The sequence below is a fragment of the Hemiscyllium ocellatum genome, chromosome 11 (genome assembly GCF_020745735.1).
Source record: "Hemiscyllium ocellatum isolate sHemOce1 chromosome 11, sHemOce1.pat.X.cur, whole genome shotgun sequence".
NCBI classification, from domain to species: Eukaryota; Metazoa; Chordata; class Chondrichthyes; order Orectolobiformes; family Hemiscylliidae; genus Hemiscyllium; species Hemiscyllium ocellatum.
Genome location: NC_083411.1, coordinates 32634214 through 32648627, shown reverse-complemented (window position 1 = coordinate 32648627; position 14414 = coordinate 32634214). Strand labels below are relative to the sequence as shown.

At 41.1% G+C, this 14414-nt stretch overlaps 1 protein-coding gene across 3 annotated transcripts in view; it reads left to right on the top strand.

Annotated features, from left to right (window-relative positions):
• Window positions 1-14414, top strand: part of tenm1 (teneurin transmembrane protein 1) — an 833960-nt gene that overhangs the window by 694052 nt on the left and 125494 nt on the right. For all 3 annotated transcript variants that reach the window (XM_060832118.1, XM_060832119.1, XM_060832117.1), the window contains 2 exons: window positions 4187-4454; window positions 11108-11251. In XM_060832118.1, the coding sequence (XP_060688101.1) occupies window positions 4187-4454; window positions 11108-11251 (412 nt within the window). The remainder of the gene's footprint in view (window positions 1-4186; window positions 4455-11107; window positions 11252-14414) is intronic.

Genomic DNA, 14414 nt, shown 5'->3' with positions numbered 1-14414 from the left:
GGGACAGAGTGTCATGTTTCAACATTATAATTTTTATTGGGTTGGAGTGGTCAAGTTTGAAAAATGAGGGAAATTATCAAAGAATATATCAGTAAAATATAGGTGCTGGAGCTCAGTCTACCCATGGCTGCACAGCCTCCAAACACTTCCTGATAGCAAATGCAAGTAGCATTTTTCATTTGCATATTAATGTAGAATTTTGAGCCATGCAAAATAAAAAAAATCATTGCTTTCACACAAAAGCAAGATAGTTCTTTACTTTCATCATATAATTTGAATTCATGTCAACAGACAATATTGTATTGAGTAGCAGAGTGACCCTATTTGAAAGATGCACCTAATTCAGGAACGATAGAGCTAGGCTATCTCGGCAAGCAAATAGTGATCCAACTCAAAAATGGGCTAGTCGGCTATTTCAGGGCAAAATGTTTATACTCTGGGACCTCAGAATATTTTCCTGTTGTATTCCCTTACTGTAATTAAGAGTTTATGAATCCTTTGCTACAGTGCTGAGATAAAAATAAAGAACAATAGGATTCTAAAGCAATTCACTGCCACTGAAGTAGTTTTAAAGTGAAATTTCCAGGGAAAGTAGCAAATTTGTTCACGGCAATCCAAAAATTTAATATCAAAATGATAAATTGGCTGCTGTCCTTTGTTAATGGTGATTGAAGAATAGTTGTGAGCCAAGACATCAAACAAACTGTAACGGTACCAATCGAATGATTATGGAGTACATCAAGGATTGATTTTGTGCCCACAGTTGTAAAACATCAGGAAGAAAAAAAATCATCTGGTGGCTACCACATTCAATATTCCCATGTATCTACATGAAGATACAACAGCTCAAAAGTTCCCATTCTGACTGAGTGACCCCTGTACGATTGTGCAAAATAATTTAAATAGCCCAAGCATGTAAAGGAATAAGAGGCTAGTGTTGTCTAAGATAATGATTTGAACGAATTGAAGTTGCATTAGCTCCACCCATTCTGATGAATGTCATACAATCTGCAATTTAGACCACACCTTCATAGGAAGCAGATGTAATCTGCACTCTTCCTGTTCAATTCCAGCCTCAGGTGACTGTGTGGAGTTTGCACATTCTCCCCATGTCTGCATGGTTTTTCTCCGGGTGCTCCGGTTTCCTCCCTCAGTCCAAAGATGTGTAGCTTAGGTGAATTGGCCATTTTAAATTGCCCATAGTGTTAGGTACATTAGTCAGAGGGAAATGGGTCTGGGTGGGTTACTCTTCGGAGAGTCAGTGCGGACTGGTTGGGCCGAAGGGCCTAATCCTGAATCTGCTGCAGAATGCAAAGAGCCCTTATTGTTCACTTGTAGTGCCTAAGTATCCTCACTGACAATGCTTTGATGATTTTGGACCATGAAATGCTTCCTCCATTTTGTTCCATAGTTATGAGACATTGACATGTGGCATGGTGATTGCCAAACTCTCACCTTTAAAGGTTCTTGCATGACTTTGAAAGCCTCAGGCATGGGACATGCCTCCAGAAATCTGTAGGTACACAACAGATACTGCTATCACGCTCTTGGATATTTGTGTGTGCTCCATCTGTTGGGCAAACAGGTCCTGTTTGTTCCTCTGGACCTTATCATTCCATTGGTTTCCCAGAGAGTAATCTGTAGTGTCTTGACTCCAATCCCAGCAAAGAGGTATATGGTTCCCTGATGGATGAGTCAATTTCCAGTCACCCACTTTGCTGATTATGAGTGATGTACCAGCCTGTAGCAAATCCAAAACAGCACATCCTTTCAAGAATGGAAGATGCACCACATCTTTCAAAAATCTTCTTGGCTCCCATCAATTTAATAAACCACAACAGAAGTTAGAATGGTATAAGAAAATATCTGTTATAAATTGCAGATTTTATACAATGAATACTACTGCTGTACATTTAGAAGGTTTGTTTCTTGCCCTCCCTCCCACTTTGTCTGGGTGTAGGCCCAACATCTGTTGCTGGAATGTATTTGACTTGCAAATTGGTTCACTCTTGTGATTTTTGAAGACTTTGACAGGCATATTCTAAACCAAGAGGTCCTCAACCAGTTGAGAGACTCTTGCACAGGTGTAGGCTCACCCTACCTGGCCTCAAATGCTGGAGGCTATGAGGGGTGATATAGAGGCAGGGCACCTCTGAAGCATTCTGAGAAGAAGCTGAGAGGAACCATCCTTAAGAAAAAGGGACACAAGGAGTAAAGTTGAGGTGCTTCATCCACCTCTTGTCTGGTCATGGATCCTGAGCAGCTGCAGCTGGAGCACAAGTCTGAGCACAGATTCAGCAACCTCTTCCATTATTGAAAGAATGTGCTGCTTTTCAATTGTTACAGTTTGGTACCTCTCTCATAATCAGCAAAGTGGGTGCCTGGAAATTGACTCATCTATCAGGAAACTATGAACGTATTCATTGAGATTGGAGTCAAGGCACCTCCGATTACTCTCTGCTGCACCTAGTTCTTCAAGGTGGCTGCTACCCTGTCTATAGAGGCAGCAAAGGACCCGGTGACTCTGCAGTAGTTCTCTCCAGTCCAGTGAGGGCAGTTGGTACACCTACTAGTGTCCCACTGCCTTCTTCTGCAGGTTTTGCTTGTCACTTATGGTCAAGTACAGAGGCACATCTTCTGCACAGGGCTGAGGAAGTACCAAATCTCCCCATAAGTATCAGAGACCATGGGCATTTCTTCCTTCATTAGCTCTGAACATGTACCAGTGATGTGTTAACTCGATTGTGTCCCCAAGCTGAGTCTAGCTTATTATCAATGGATGTGACAGTCTCTGTGCTGTGTGGGTAATCACCTTGCCAGAGCAGATTGCTATGTAGTTCATTGGGTTCCTGGACCATTCCTGTCTCCCTGTCACCCCTGTGCACAACATTGTGCTCCTTAAAGTATCATTGTGGATCTTTATGTCTGACACTCCTCTGCCAGTCTTGGTACTCTCCATATGGTAATGGACCAGCTTTCTCTGCAATGCATTACAGAGAATGATTGAGTTTGATGGCAATGGAAGCAGGAAGACTTCTTAAGTGTGTATAACATTGCCATGCGGTGTGCTATCTCCAGTAAGTGTATGAGAAACGTAAAGCCCAGGAAGGATTAGCAGTTTGACAGCAAGAGGAGGGTCTGAGCCTTTGAGTGCACATCATGGAGGCTTGCAGGCTTTGACCCTTTGTGAGCTGCCTTTGCATGACAGAGTTAGATGCCCCTGTGAACATGAGCTAACAGAGAGAAGATAATGCCCCGTGCTCTTGCAGAGTGCAGAATTTGATTTCTTGTGCCATGATAGCTATGTACATTTGTAGGGTTTTTGGCATTGACTCACACTGCTATTTCAGCCCAGTCATACAGGTTTGATGGAATGGCCTCCTGCTGCCATTGCTCTGGAAGTGGACTTTCCTTCTATTCCTGACTCTATACAATAATATTTGCAATGAAAGATCATTGAGATGAAGGGTGAACTTCTGCTATTTAGGCAACCTTTCTTCAGTGTTGAGGGCGGTCAGCATATACTGAGAGACTTGGAGTAAATGAAACGATGTCCAGCTGGTCTTTCAACATAGCACCAGAATCTAAGATCCTGGAATGGCTTGCTAGGGGCAAGAACTTCCTGCTCCCTTTTCACATGTGGTTCTCCAAGTCAGTCACCCAACATCCCCCTTGCTTAGAAATAAAGTGAGAAGCAAATAATCATGCAAGATAGCTCAACATGTGCAATGGTGGATATGGTGCCATCTATGTTTCCTGCCACCATATTTTAAATCCAAAACGGAAAACATTAGCCCCAGTGTCTTCCAGGATAAAATCTGCCTTTTCAGCTACATCCATCTACTTTGATGTCAACTATATGAGTACATTGTTGTTTTTAGTCAGCACATCAATCATGATTTTCTGGCTGGATGAAATGATCAGTTAGCGCTAAATTAAAGGGGAGACATGTCCAATTCAAAACTGGACTGGACTAAATTCACAAGGGACATTCACAGCCAGCAAACAGGAGATGTTTATTCCATCAGTCTTGAATGAATTTGCACCCAAATTCTTGAATCCTATTCTCTGAAAATAAGTATCCTCAAAACAAATTACTGCACTGTGTTCCATCGTTATTATAGAATCTCCACTGTTGCATGGTGTAAAACTATGCAAACTCAAAGAAATTAATGTTCTTTGACAGGTTGTACAGGAAGAGATTGCCATCCCAGCCAGCTTTGTGAAGCTCAGTTACCTCAGCAGCCGTGCTCCTGGGTATAAATCATTATTGAGGATTATCATGACTCATGCCTTTATTCCAAACGGATTAATCAAGGTTCATCTCATGATTGCTATTGAGGGACGGCTCTTTCAGAAATGGTTTCCAGCCACACCTGACCTAGCCTACACTTACACATGGAACAAAACAGATGTTTATGGCCAGAGGGTTTCTGGTCTCACTGAAGCAGAAGGTATGCTATGTAATGTAATCCTGCTCAATGCATTGCTGTGAATTGTGAATGAACAAAACCAATATCATTATTCAAATCATTTCCGTGACAAAATATTCACTGGAAGTCTTGAGAAACTGCTGTTTTAAGTGTGTGTGTGTGCGTGTGTGTGTGTGTATACACACACAAAGTCAAATGGATTAGTTAGTGTTGATGACAAATTATTTTACTGAATATTTAAATTGGGGTGAGAGCATTAGTTCCTACTTCAGAGTTGTTTTTGTGACACGTTTCTGGGTAGCCACTGCTTTTAAAATTTTCAGACAGAGGAATAAAAGGGACTTTTTTTTAACCATTCTTTCTCTCTTTAATAAAGCTATGATGTCACATTTGGCACTTGGTTTGATACCCTATTTTCCAATGTTTCTCAATACAAGTCACTAAGAACCCAGAGCTGCCAACAAGTAACCTCTTACCTCCAAAGTATATACAACAACAAATAACCAAGACACGACATCTGAACTAGAAAACCATTGCTCAAAAGTTTAATGTCTTTCAAGAGAGAACTATTAATCAAGATTAATGCAATTCATGGAAAGCCCTAGTTTGGACTTCTTCATTCGATTAATGAGGTGATCATATTTGGGAGAATAGTTGAAATATTGCAATTGACTTCAACCTGTCAAGGCTTAACTAGTAGCAGGAAATACTCAGGCCCTGATTTTTATTTTGGGGATGGGTGCACAGTGGCAGGAGAACTCCTGACTCTGCAAACACAACCTTTGGAAATTGCTGCTGACTGGATCAGGGGTTGGGGTGGGGATGTATGGTCTGACCTAGAATTTTGGTCAAGCAATCAGACTGCCAGTTCCTGATGAAGGGTGGGCAGAGAACATGCTCTGGGGTTCCAGGACTGGACAAAAATTGAAATAAATGAATAACACATTTCTCCAGCCCTCACCCTGACAGCTTCTTCACCCCCACACAGTCCTCATGCCTCACCAATGCCGACCTTATATTTCTCTAGTCTTTCTCATGGCCAATCATTATCCCTATGATAATTTAGTCCCTACTTCCATTAACCCTCTTACCCCTTCAGCAGCCATGCCACTTGCCTAGTTTTCACAAGATCCATGTACATGGGAGAAAAAATAGTTACATTATTTAAAGTTTTTTTTAAATTGCAGACTACACTGTATTTTTTTAAAAATCTCATTCGTAGAAATTACTGGAGAAACTCAGCAGGTCCGGCACCATCTGGAGGAGGAAATTGAGTTAATGTTTTGGATCCTTCTATAGAACAAGCCCTTCTTCAAAATCCATGATTGTTTGTTTTACTGTCATTCATAAATACACATGTTGACACTCTTTGGCAAGTTGAACTGCTCAGAGCTCACACATCTTTTCTGCACAATCATCTCCATAGTTAATGATCCCAAAGGGAAACTGACCACCCTTCCCTACCCCATTAACTCCCGCAATGATCCCTGACTCCCACCACCAAGACATCCTGGTACCATTTCCAAAAGGGCCCGCCCACTCTCCAAAGGGGTATCCTCGCTAACTAACCGAAAACATGACAAACAGATCTACACTTGTGTGGTCTAACCTCCACACTTCAGATTACAGACACTACTAACTTGAAGATCAGATTTCAGTGGATCTGATAATTTAAACACCACCTACCTCTGCAACACATGCTTTGGTAAACTATGGACAATCCCACCTCCACCAAAATGAGATGGTGCTTCCTTTTGATGAGAGAGGATTGAGGGTTATACAAGGGTTCCCAATGTCATCTGCCATTTTCACACAATTTTCCATTGCTGTGAAATCTATGTCCATTATTTTGTGATCCCACTGGGAGTATGTGTTTCTTGCAATTGGCAAAAATGATATGAGTTCACCTGTCACTCACTCCATCATCATCATTTGATTTTCATTTCATTGCCTCACTGGACAAGGTATTGAAGAGCAACCAATGCTTGTGGAGCAACAGCCTAAGAAGAATCAATGCCCTGAGAAAAAGAAATTCTTCAATACATTGCTGTGAATTGTGATTAAACAAAACCGTGCTTATTATTTCAAATCACTTCTGTGACAAAATAGTCACTGGAAGTCTTTGATGTTTTAATTGTGTGTGTGCGTGTGTGTATGCTTTTGTACAGTGTTTTGTTGAGGAATAAGACGGTGTAATTTTCTGGGTCTGTAGATTGTGAAGGAGCAAAAATGGCCTTTAATAGAGTGATATGTGCTTCTTGTCAGATGTGGGAGTTTAAAGAGAGTTTAAGGGTTACTGCAGATTATATCTGTAATAAATGCTATTGGTTGCGAATCTTATCACATCGAATGGATTGGTTGGAGTGACAGTTAGAAGCAATGAGGAATTCACAACAACAACAATATGTGATGGATGGCAGTTATAGGAAGGGGGGAAGTATCTGATACAGTCACATAGATGGGTTAACTCCAGGAAGGGTAAGAGAGGTAGGCAGCTAGTGCAGATGTGTTCTGTGGCTATCCCCATTTCAAACAAGTATGCTGTTTTGGAAAATGTAGGGGGTGATGGATTCTCAGGGGAAGGTAGCACGAACAGCCAAGTTCCTGGTATTGAGACTGGCTCTAATGCAATGAGGAGTATCTCGGGTTCCAAGACATCAATTGTGTTAGGGGACTCTCTAGTCCAAGGTACAGACAGACGTTTCTGTGGCCAGCAGTGAAAAATCAGAATGGTGTGTTGCTGCGCCAGTACCAGGATCAAGGATGTCTCAGAGAGGGTGCAGAATGTTCTCAAGGGGGAGAGGGGCCAGCAAGAGGTCAATGTCCACATTGGAATCAACGACATAGGAAGGGAAAAGGTTGAGATTCTAAAGGGACATTACAGAGAGTTAGGCAGGAATTTAAAAAGGAGGTCCTCAAGAGTAGTAATGTCTGGATTACTCCCGGTGCTACGAGCTAGTGAGGGCAGGAATAGGAGGATAGAGCAGGTGAATGTATGGCTGAAGAGCTGGTGTATGGGAGAAGGATTCACATTTTTGAATTATTGGAATCTCTTTTGGGGTAGGAGTAACCTGTACAAGAAGGACAGATTGCACCTAAATTGGAAGGGGCCTAATATACTGGCAGAGAAATGTGCTAGATCTGCTCGGAAGGATTTAAACCAGTACGGTGGAGGGGTGGGACCCAGGGAGATAGTGAGGAAAGAGATCAATCTGAGACTGATACAGTCGAGAACAGAAGCGAGTCAACAGTCAGCGCAGGCAGGGACAAGGTAGGACTAATAAATTAAACTGCATTTATTTCAGTGCAAGGGGCCTAACAGGGAAGGCAGATGAACTCAGGGTACGGTAGGAACATGGGACTGGGACATCATAGCAATTACAGAAACATGGCTCAGGGATGGACAGGATTGGCAGCTTAATGTTCCAGGACATAAATGCTACAGGAAGCATAGAAAGGGAGGCAAGAGAGGAGAGGGAGTGGTGTTTTTGATAAGGGATAGCATTACAGTTGTGCTGAGGGAGGATATTCCCAGAAATACATCCAGTGAAGTTATTTGGGTGGAACTGAGAAATAAGAAAGTGATGATCTCGTTATTGGGATTGTATTATAGACCCTTTAATAGTCAGAGGGAAATTGAGAAACAAACTTGTAAGGAGATCTCAGTTATCTGTAAGAATAAAAGGGTGGTTATGGTAGGGGATTTTAACTTTCCAAACATAGAGTGGGACTGCCATAATGTTAAGGGTTTAGATGGAGAGGAATTTGTTAAGTGTGTACAAGAAATTTTTTTGATTCAGTATGTGAATGTACCTACTAGAGAAGGTGCAAAACCTGACCTGCTCTTGGGAAATAAGGCAGGGCAAGTGACGAAAGTGTCAGTGGGGAAGCACTTTGAGGCCAGCGACCATAATTCCATTAGATTTAAAATAATGATGGAAAAGGATAGACCAGATCTAAAAGTTGAAGTTATAAATTGGAGAAAGACCAATTTTGACGGTATTAGGCAAGAACTTTCACAAGCTGATTGGAGGCAGATGTTCGCAGGTAAAGGGATGGCTGGAAAATGGGAAGCCTTCAGAAATTAGATAAAGAGAATGCAGACAAGGTATATTCGTGTTAGGGTGAAAGGAAAGGCTGGAAGGTATAGGGAATGCTGGATGACTAAAGAAATTGAGGGTTTGGTTCAGAAAAAGAAGGAAGCATATGTAAGGTATAGACAGGATAGATCGAGTGAATCCTTAGAAGATTATAAAGGAAGCAGAAGTATATTTAAGAGGGAAATCAGGAGAGCAAAAAGGAGACATGAGATAGCTTTGGCAAGGGTTTTTACAAATATATTAAGGACAAAAGGGTAACTAGGGAGAGAATAGGGCCCCTCAAAGAACAGCAAGGCGGCCTTTGTGTGGAGCCGCAAAAAATGGCGGAGATACTAAACAAGTATTTTGCATCAGTATTCATTGTGCAAAATGATGTGGAAGATATTGAATATAGGGAAATAGATGGTGACATCATGCAAAATGTCCATATTACAGAAGAGGAAGTGTTGGATGTCATGAAATGCATCAAGGTGGATAAATCCCCAGGACTTGATCAGGTGTACCCGAGAACCCTGTGGGAAGCTAGGGAAGTGATTGCTGGGCCTCTTGCTGAGATATTTGTATTATCGATAGTCACAGGTGAGGTGCCGGAAGACTGGAGGTTGGCAAATGTGATGCCACTGTTTAAGAAGGGTGCAAGGACAAGCCAGGGAACTATAGACCAGTGAGCCTGACGTCAGTGGTGGGCAAATTGTAGGAGGTGATTCTGAGGGACAGGATGTACATGCATTTGGAAAGGCAAGGACTGATTAGGGATAGTCAATATGGCTTTGTGCATGGGAAATCATGTCTCACAAACTTGATTGAGCTTTTTGAAGAAGTAACAAAGAGGATTGATGAGAACAGAGCAGTAGATGTGATCTATATGGACATCAGTAAGGCGTTCAACAAGGTTCCCCAAGGGAGATTGGTTAGAAACATTAGATCTCACGGAATAAAGGGAGACTAGCCATTTGGATACAGAACTGGCTCAAAGGTAGAAGACAGAGGGTGGTAGTGGAGGGTTGTTTTTCAGACTGGAGGCCTGTGACCAGTGGAGTGCCATAAGGACCGGTGCTGGGTCCACTGCCTTTTGTCTTTTACATAAATGATTTGGATGCAAGCATAAGAGGTACAGTTAGTAAGTTTGCAGATGACACCAAAATTGGAGGTGTAGTGGACAACGAAGAAGGTTACCTCAGATTACAAGAGGATCTTGACCAGATGGGCCAATGGGCCGAGAATTGGCAGATGGAGTTTAATTCAGATAAATGCGAGATGCAGCATTTTGGGAAAACAAATCTTAGCAGGACCTATACAATTAATGGGAAAATCTTAGGGAGTGTTGCTAAACAAAGAGACTTTGGAGTGCAGGTTCATAGCTCCTTGAAAGTGGAGTCGCAGGTCGATAGAATAAGCGTTTGGTATGCTTTCTTTTATTGGTCAGAGTATTGAGTACAGAAATTGGGAGGTCATGTTGTAGCTGTACAGGACATTGGTTAGGCCACTGTTACAGTATTACCTGCAATTCTGGTCTCCTTCCTAATGGAAAGATGTTGTGAAACTTGGAAGGGTTCAGAAAAGATTTACAAGGATGTTGCCAGGGTTGGAGGATTTGAGCGATAGGGAGAGGTTGAACAGGCTTGGGCTCGTTTTCCTGGAGTGTCAGAGGTTGAGGGGTGATCTTATAGAGGTTTACAATATCATGAGGGGCATGGATAGGATAAATAGACAAAGTCTTTTCCCTGGGGTCAGTGAGTCCAGAACTAGAGGGCATAGGTTTAGGGTGAGAGGGGAAAGATATAAAAGAGACCTACAGGGCAACTTTTTCACACAGAGGGTGGTACATGTATGGAATGAGCTGCCAGAGGAAGTAGTGGAGGCTGGTACAATTGCAACATTTAAGAGGCATTTAGATGGGTATATGAATAAGAAAGGTGTGGAGGGATATGGGCTAGGTGCTGGTAGATGGGACTAGATTGGGTTGGGATATCTGATCGGCATGGACGGGTTGGACCGAAGGGTCTGTTTCCATGCTGTACATCTCTATGACTCTGTGACTCTATGAAATGTGATCAGTTCGTGTTGATGACAAATTATTTGACACAAATATTTAAATTGGGGTGAGGTCATTAGTTCCTATTTCAGAGTTGCCCTTTTGGACATTACTTAAAATAAACGTGTATTATCAAACCTCTTCAGACACTTCAAGTGCTCAAGGCTATGGTTTTTGGGTTATCTGATGTATCTGGTTAACTGTTGATCTCCCAGGGTATTTTTTTTTATTTTATAAAATCTTTCACGGCATTCTGATTTTTTTGAAGTCACATTTTTGATACTTTTATCCACCAATCATCCCAAAAAATACATGATGTCATCACTTACAGTATTAAACACATCAAATGATATGCAAACAAACCTGTCCTCCTTGTATTTGTTTAATAAAGTATGTGCATGTGCAGGAGTATGAATGAATGATCCTCACCTTAAAAACAAATGGATTTTCCAAACTATAATTAATTTGTTCATGACAGTCCTTGAATCTATGATCTCAGCAGGAAGTGGTTTCAATGTTCCTTTGTAATTGTTTCTCAGTTTCAGTGGGATATGAATATGAAACCTGTCCAGATTTGATACTGTGGGAGAAAAGGACAGCAATTCTACAGGGATTTGAAAAGGATGCCTCCAATTTAGGCGGTTGGTCTTTGGACAACCATCATGTTTTGAACATACAAAGTGGTAAGGATCTCCAATGTAACACAAGTGCTTGCTTCACTTTATTTCATCAGAATCTTCTTTGCCAATTTCTCAGCATTATTAAAAACAGTAGTATATTTTAATTCACTTCTAAGACCTGGGTTCAAATACAACCTATATCAATGAAATGAAGGTGTCCACCCAAACTTTAATAATGTGCTTCAGCAGCCTTAAACCAATGCCTAATAGTTAAGGATCAAATACACAAAGCTAACTCTTTATTTGACAGAAGCTATCAGTTGCACTCAGACAAACCACAGGAGTTCTGATGGAGAAAATGAATTTAAGGGAGTTCTTCTGGGTTGGTGCTGATTTGTGTTGTTTGTGGAAGGAGTTTTACTCTGCATTTAATATTTTTGCACCTACCTTTGTCATGATTAATGTTCACATCTAGGTCAAAAGATTCTATTCCACAGTAAACACTTAGTGTTCACTGCTTAATAAAAGAGGGCCTAATCTTCTAATATGTCGAGAAGCAGTTTGCACTCTTTACAAGCTGGAAGTGTAATCTAAATGTTGCTTTACGCAATAAAAGGTTTCAGAAATTATTATATAAAACAGATATTAGGCATTTGGTGATGTAAACAAAGGATTTAATAATATCCTGTTGGAGGTCCACTGTTCAAAGTTAGTTTGCTCTCAAGAGAGATAACCCACAGAGCATCATGGGCTGTAAAGGACTTTGAATCGGGAGTGCAGTGCTGGAAAAACACAACACGAATTCCTGATGAAGGTCTTTTGCCCAAAATGTCAATTCTCCTGCTCCTCGGATGCTGCCTGACCTGCTGTGCTTTTCCAGCACCACACTCTTGACTCTAATCTCCAGCATCTGCAGTCCTCACTTTCGCCTATAAAGGACTTTGAGACAATATGAGGTTGTGAAAAGTTCAAACCTGCCTTTCTATCTTGCTTCTTCAAAACTAAATTAAGCAGTGTTCCCGGAACCTTCATTCCCACTCTATAGCAGTACAGATATTGACCCAGCTTGTCAAAGTTGTTACTCAATCTTAATCAACCATCTTTTTTCAACATTGTTCTGTCAACCCATTATCCTTTGAAATAAAACCTTCTTTAATATGTCACTTCTACATTTTCATTTGTTTTCCCTTTGGTTTACATTTATCTCCACATTAAATGGCTAGCTGGCTTCAAGTGCATATTTCTGTTAATTATCTTAAGATTTTATTTAAATGTACTAATCCTGGAGGGTTTAGCTTTCGTAAAGATTTACCTTCACATAAGGTTACTTCTTTATTAAGAAACCAAATCACCTGTGAGTCAGCTACAATGATAGCAAGCATCTAAAACAGTTTATTCGAATCAGAAATAGTCAATGTGGTTTTGACTAATTTGAATGATTTATCAGTCGAAATCCTCATGTTTGTAGATAAGAGTGAATATTCTTCACATTTTCAAAAGGTAAATGTTATGGTCATGTTTTAAGATTCTCTGATAATTATGTGCACAATGATTTGAAATTCTAAGTTTTGGTGTTTTTAAAAGTAAAAAAAAATGTTGTCCTACAAGGTTGAAACTAAAAGTGAACTGATGCAAAGTGCACAACATGCTAATCCAGAAAATGATTAAATGGCAACCTGTTAGTTCATTTACCAGAAAAAAAACAACATCATTCCCATTTTATCAGAAAATCCCTTGATGTTTCTCCAGGAAGAGAGAGATTAGAAATCAAAAGAAGCTTCAAGGGCTACACAGGCAGTGAAGGATCCAAAGGCCGGCTGAGTAATAGAAATTAGACTTTTAGCAGGCATGGCGATACCTTGGTAGTATAGGTATATAATACAGTGTAGAGAAATTATTTGTTTAAATTAACTAACATGACCTTCTGATGTGTAATGATTTATTCATTAGTTTTGTACCTATGAAAAGATATAATTTACTAATTCAACTGAGGAAGTCTGTTCATAATTGTTATAGAGTCATAGAGATGTACAGCATGGAAACAGACCCTTCAGTCCAACCCATCCAACCAACCAGATATCCCAACCCAACCCAGTCCCACCTGCCAGCACCCGGCCCATATCCCCCCAAACCCTTCCTATTCATATACCCATCCATATGCCTCTTAAATATTGCAATTGTACCAGCCTCCACCACATCCTCTAGCATTCCACACACGTACCACCAATTGTGTGAAAAAGTTGCCCTGTAGGTCTCTTTCATATCTTTCCCCTCTCACCCTAAACCTATGCCCTCTAGTTCTGGATTCCCCCATCCCAGAGAAAAGACTTTGCCGATTTATCCTATCCATGCCCCTCATACTTTTGTCAACCTCTGTAAGGTCACCCCTCAGCCTCTGACACACCAGGGAAAACAGCCCCATCCTGTACAGCCTCTCCCTGTAGCTTAGATTTTCCAACTCTGGCAACATCCTTCTAAATCTTTTCTGAACCCTTTCAAGTTTCACAACATCTTTCCAATAGGAAGGAAACCAGAACTGCACGCAATATTCCAACAGTGGCCTAACCAATGTCCTGTACAGCTGCAACATGACCTCCCAACTCCTGTACCCAATACTCTGACCAATAAGCGAAAGCATACCAAACGCCTTCTTTACTATCCTATTTACCTGTGATTCCACTTTCAAGGAGGTATGAACCTGCACTCCAAGGTCTCTTTGTTCAGCAACACTCCCTAGGACCTTACCATTAAGTGTGTAAGTCCTGCTAAGATTTGCTTTCCCAAAATGCAGCACCTCGCATTTATCTGAATTAAACTCCATCTGCCACTTCTTAGCCCATTGGCCCATCTGGTCCAGATCCAGTTGTAGTCTGAGATAACCCTCTTCACTGTCCACTACACCTCCAGTTTTGGTGTCATCTGCAAACTTACCAACTGTACCTCTTATGCTCGTATCCAAATCATTTATGTAAATGATAAAAAACAGTGGACCCAGCACCAATTCTTGTGGTCACAGGCCTCCAGTCTGAAAAACAACCTTCCACCACCACCCTCTGTCTTTGAATATGAGCCTTTGAGCCAGTTCTGTATCCAAATGGTTAGTTCTCCCTGTATTACATGAGATCTAAGCTTTCTAATCAGTTTCCCATGGGGAACCTTGTCGAACGCCTTACTGATGTCCATATAGATCACATCTACTGCTCTGCCCTCATCAATCTTCTTTGTT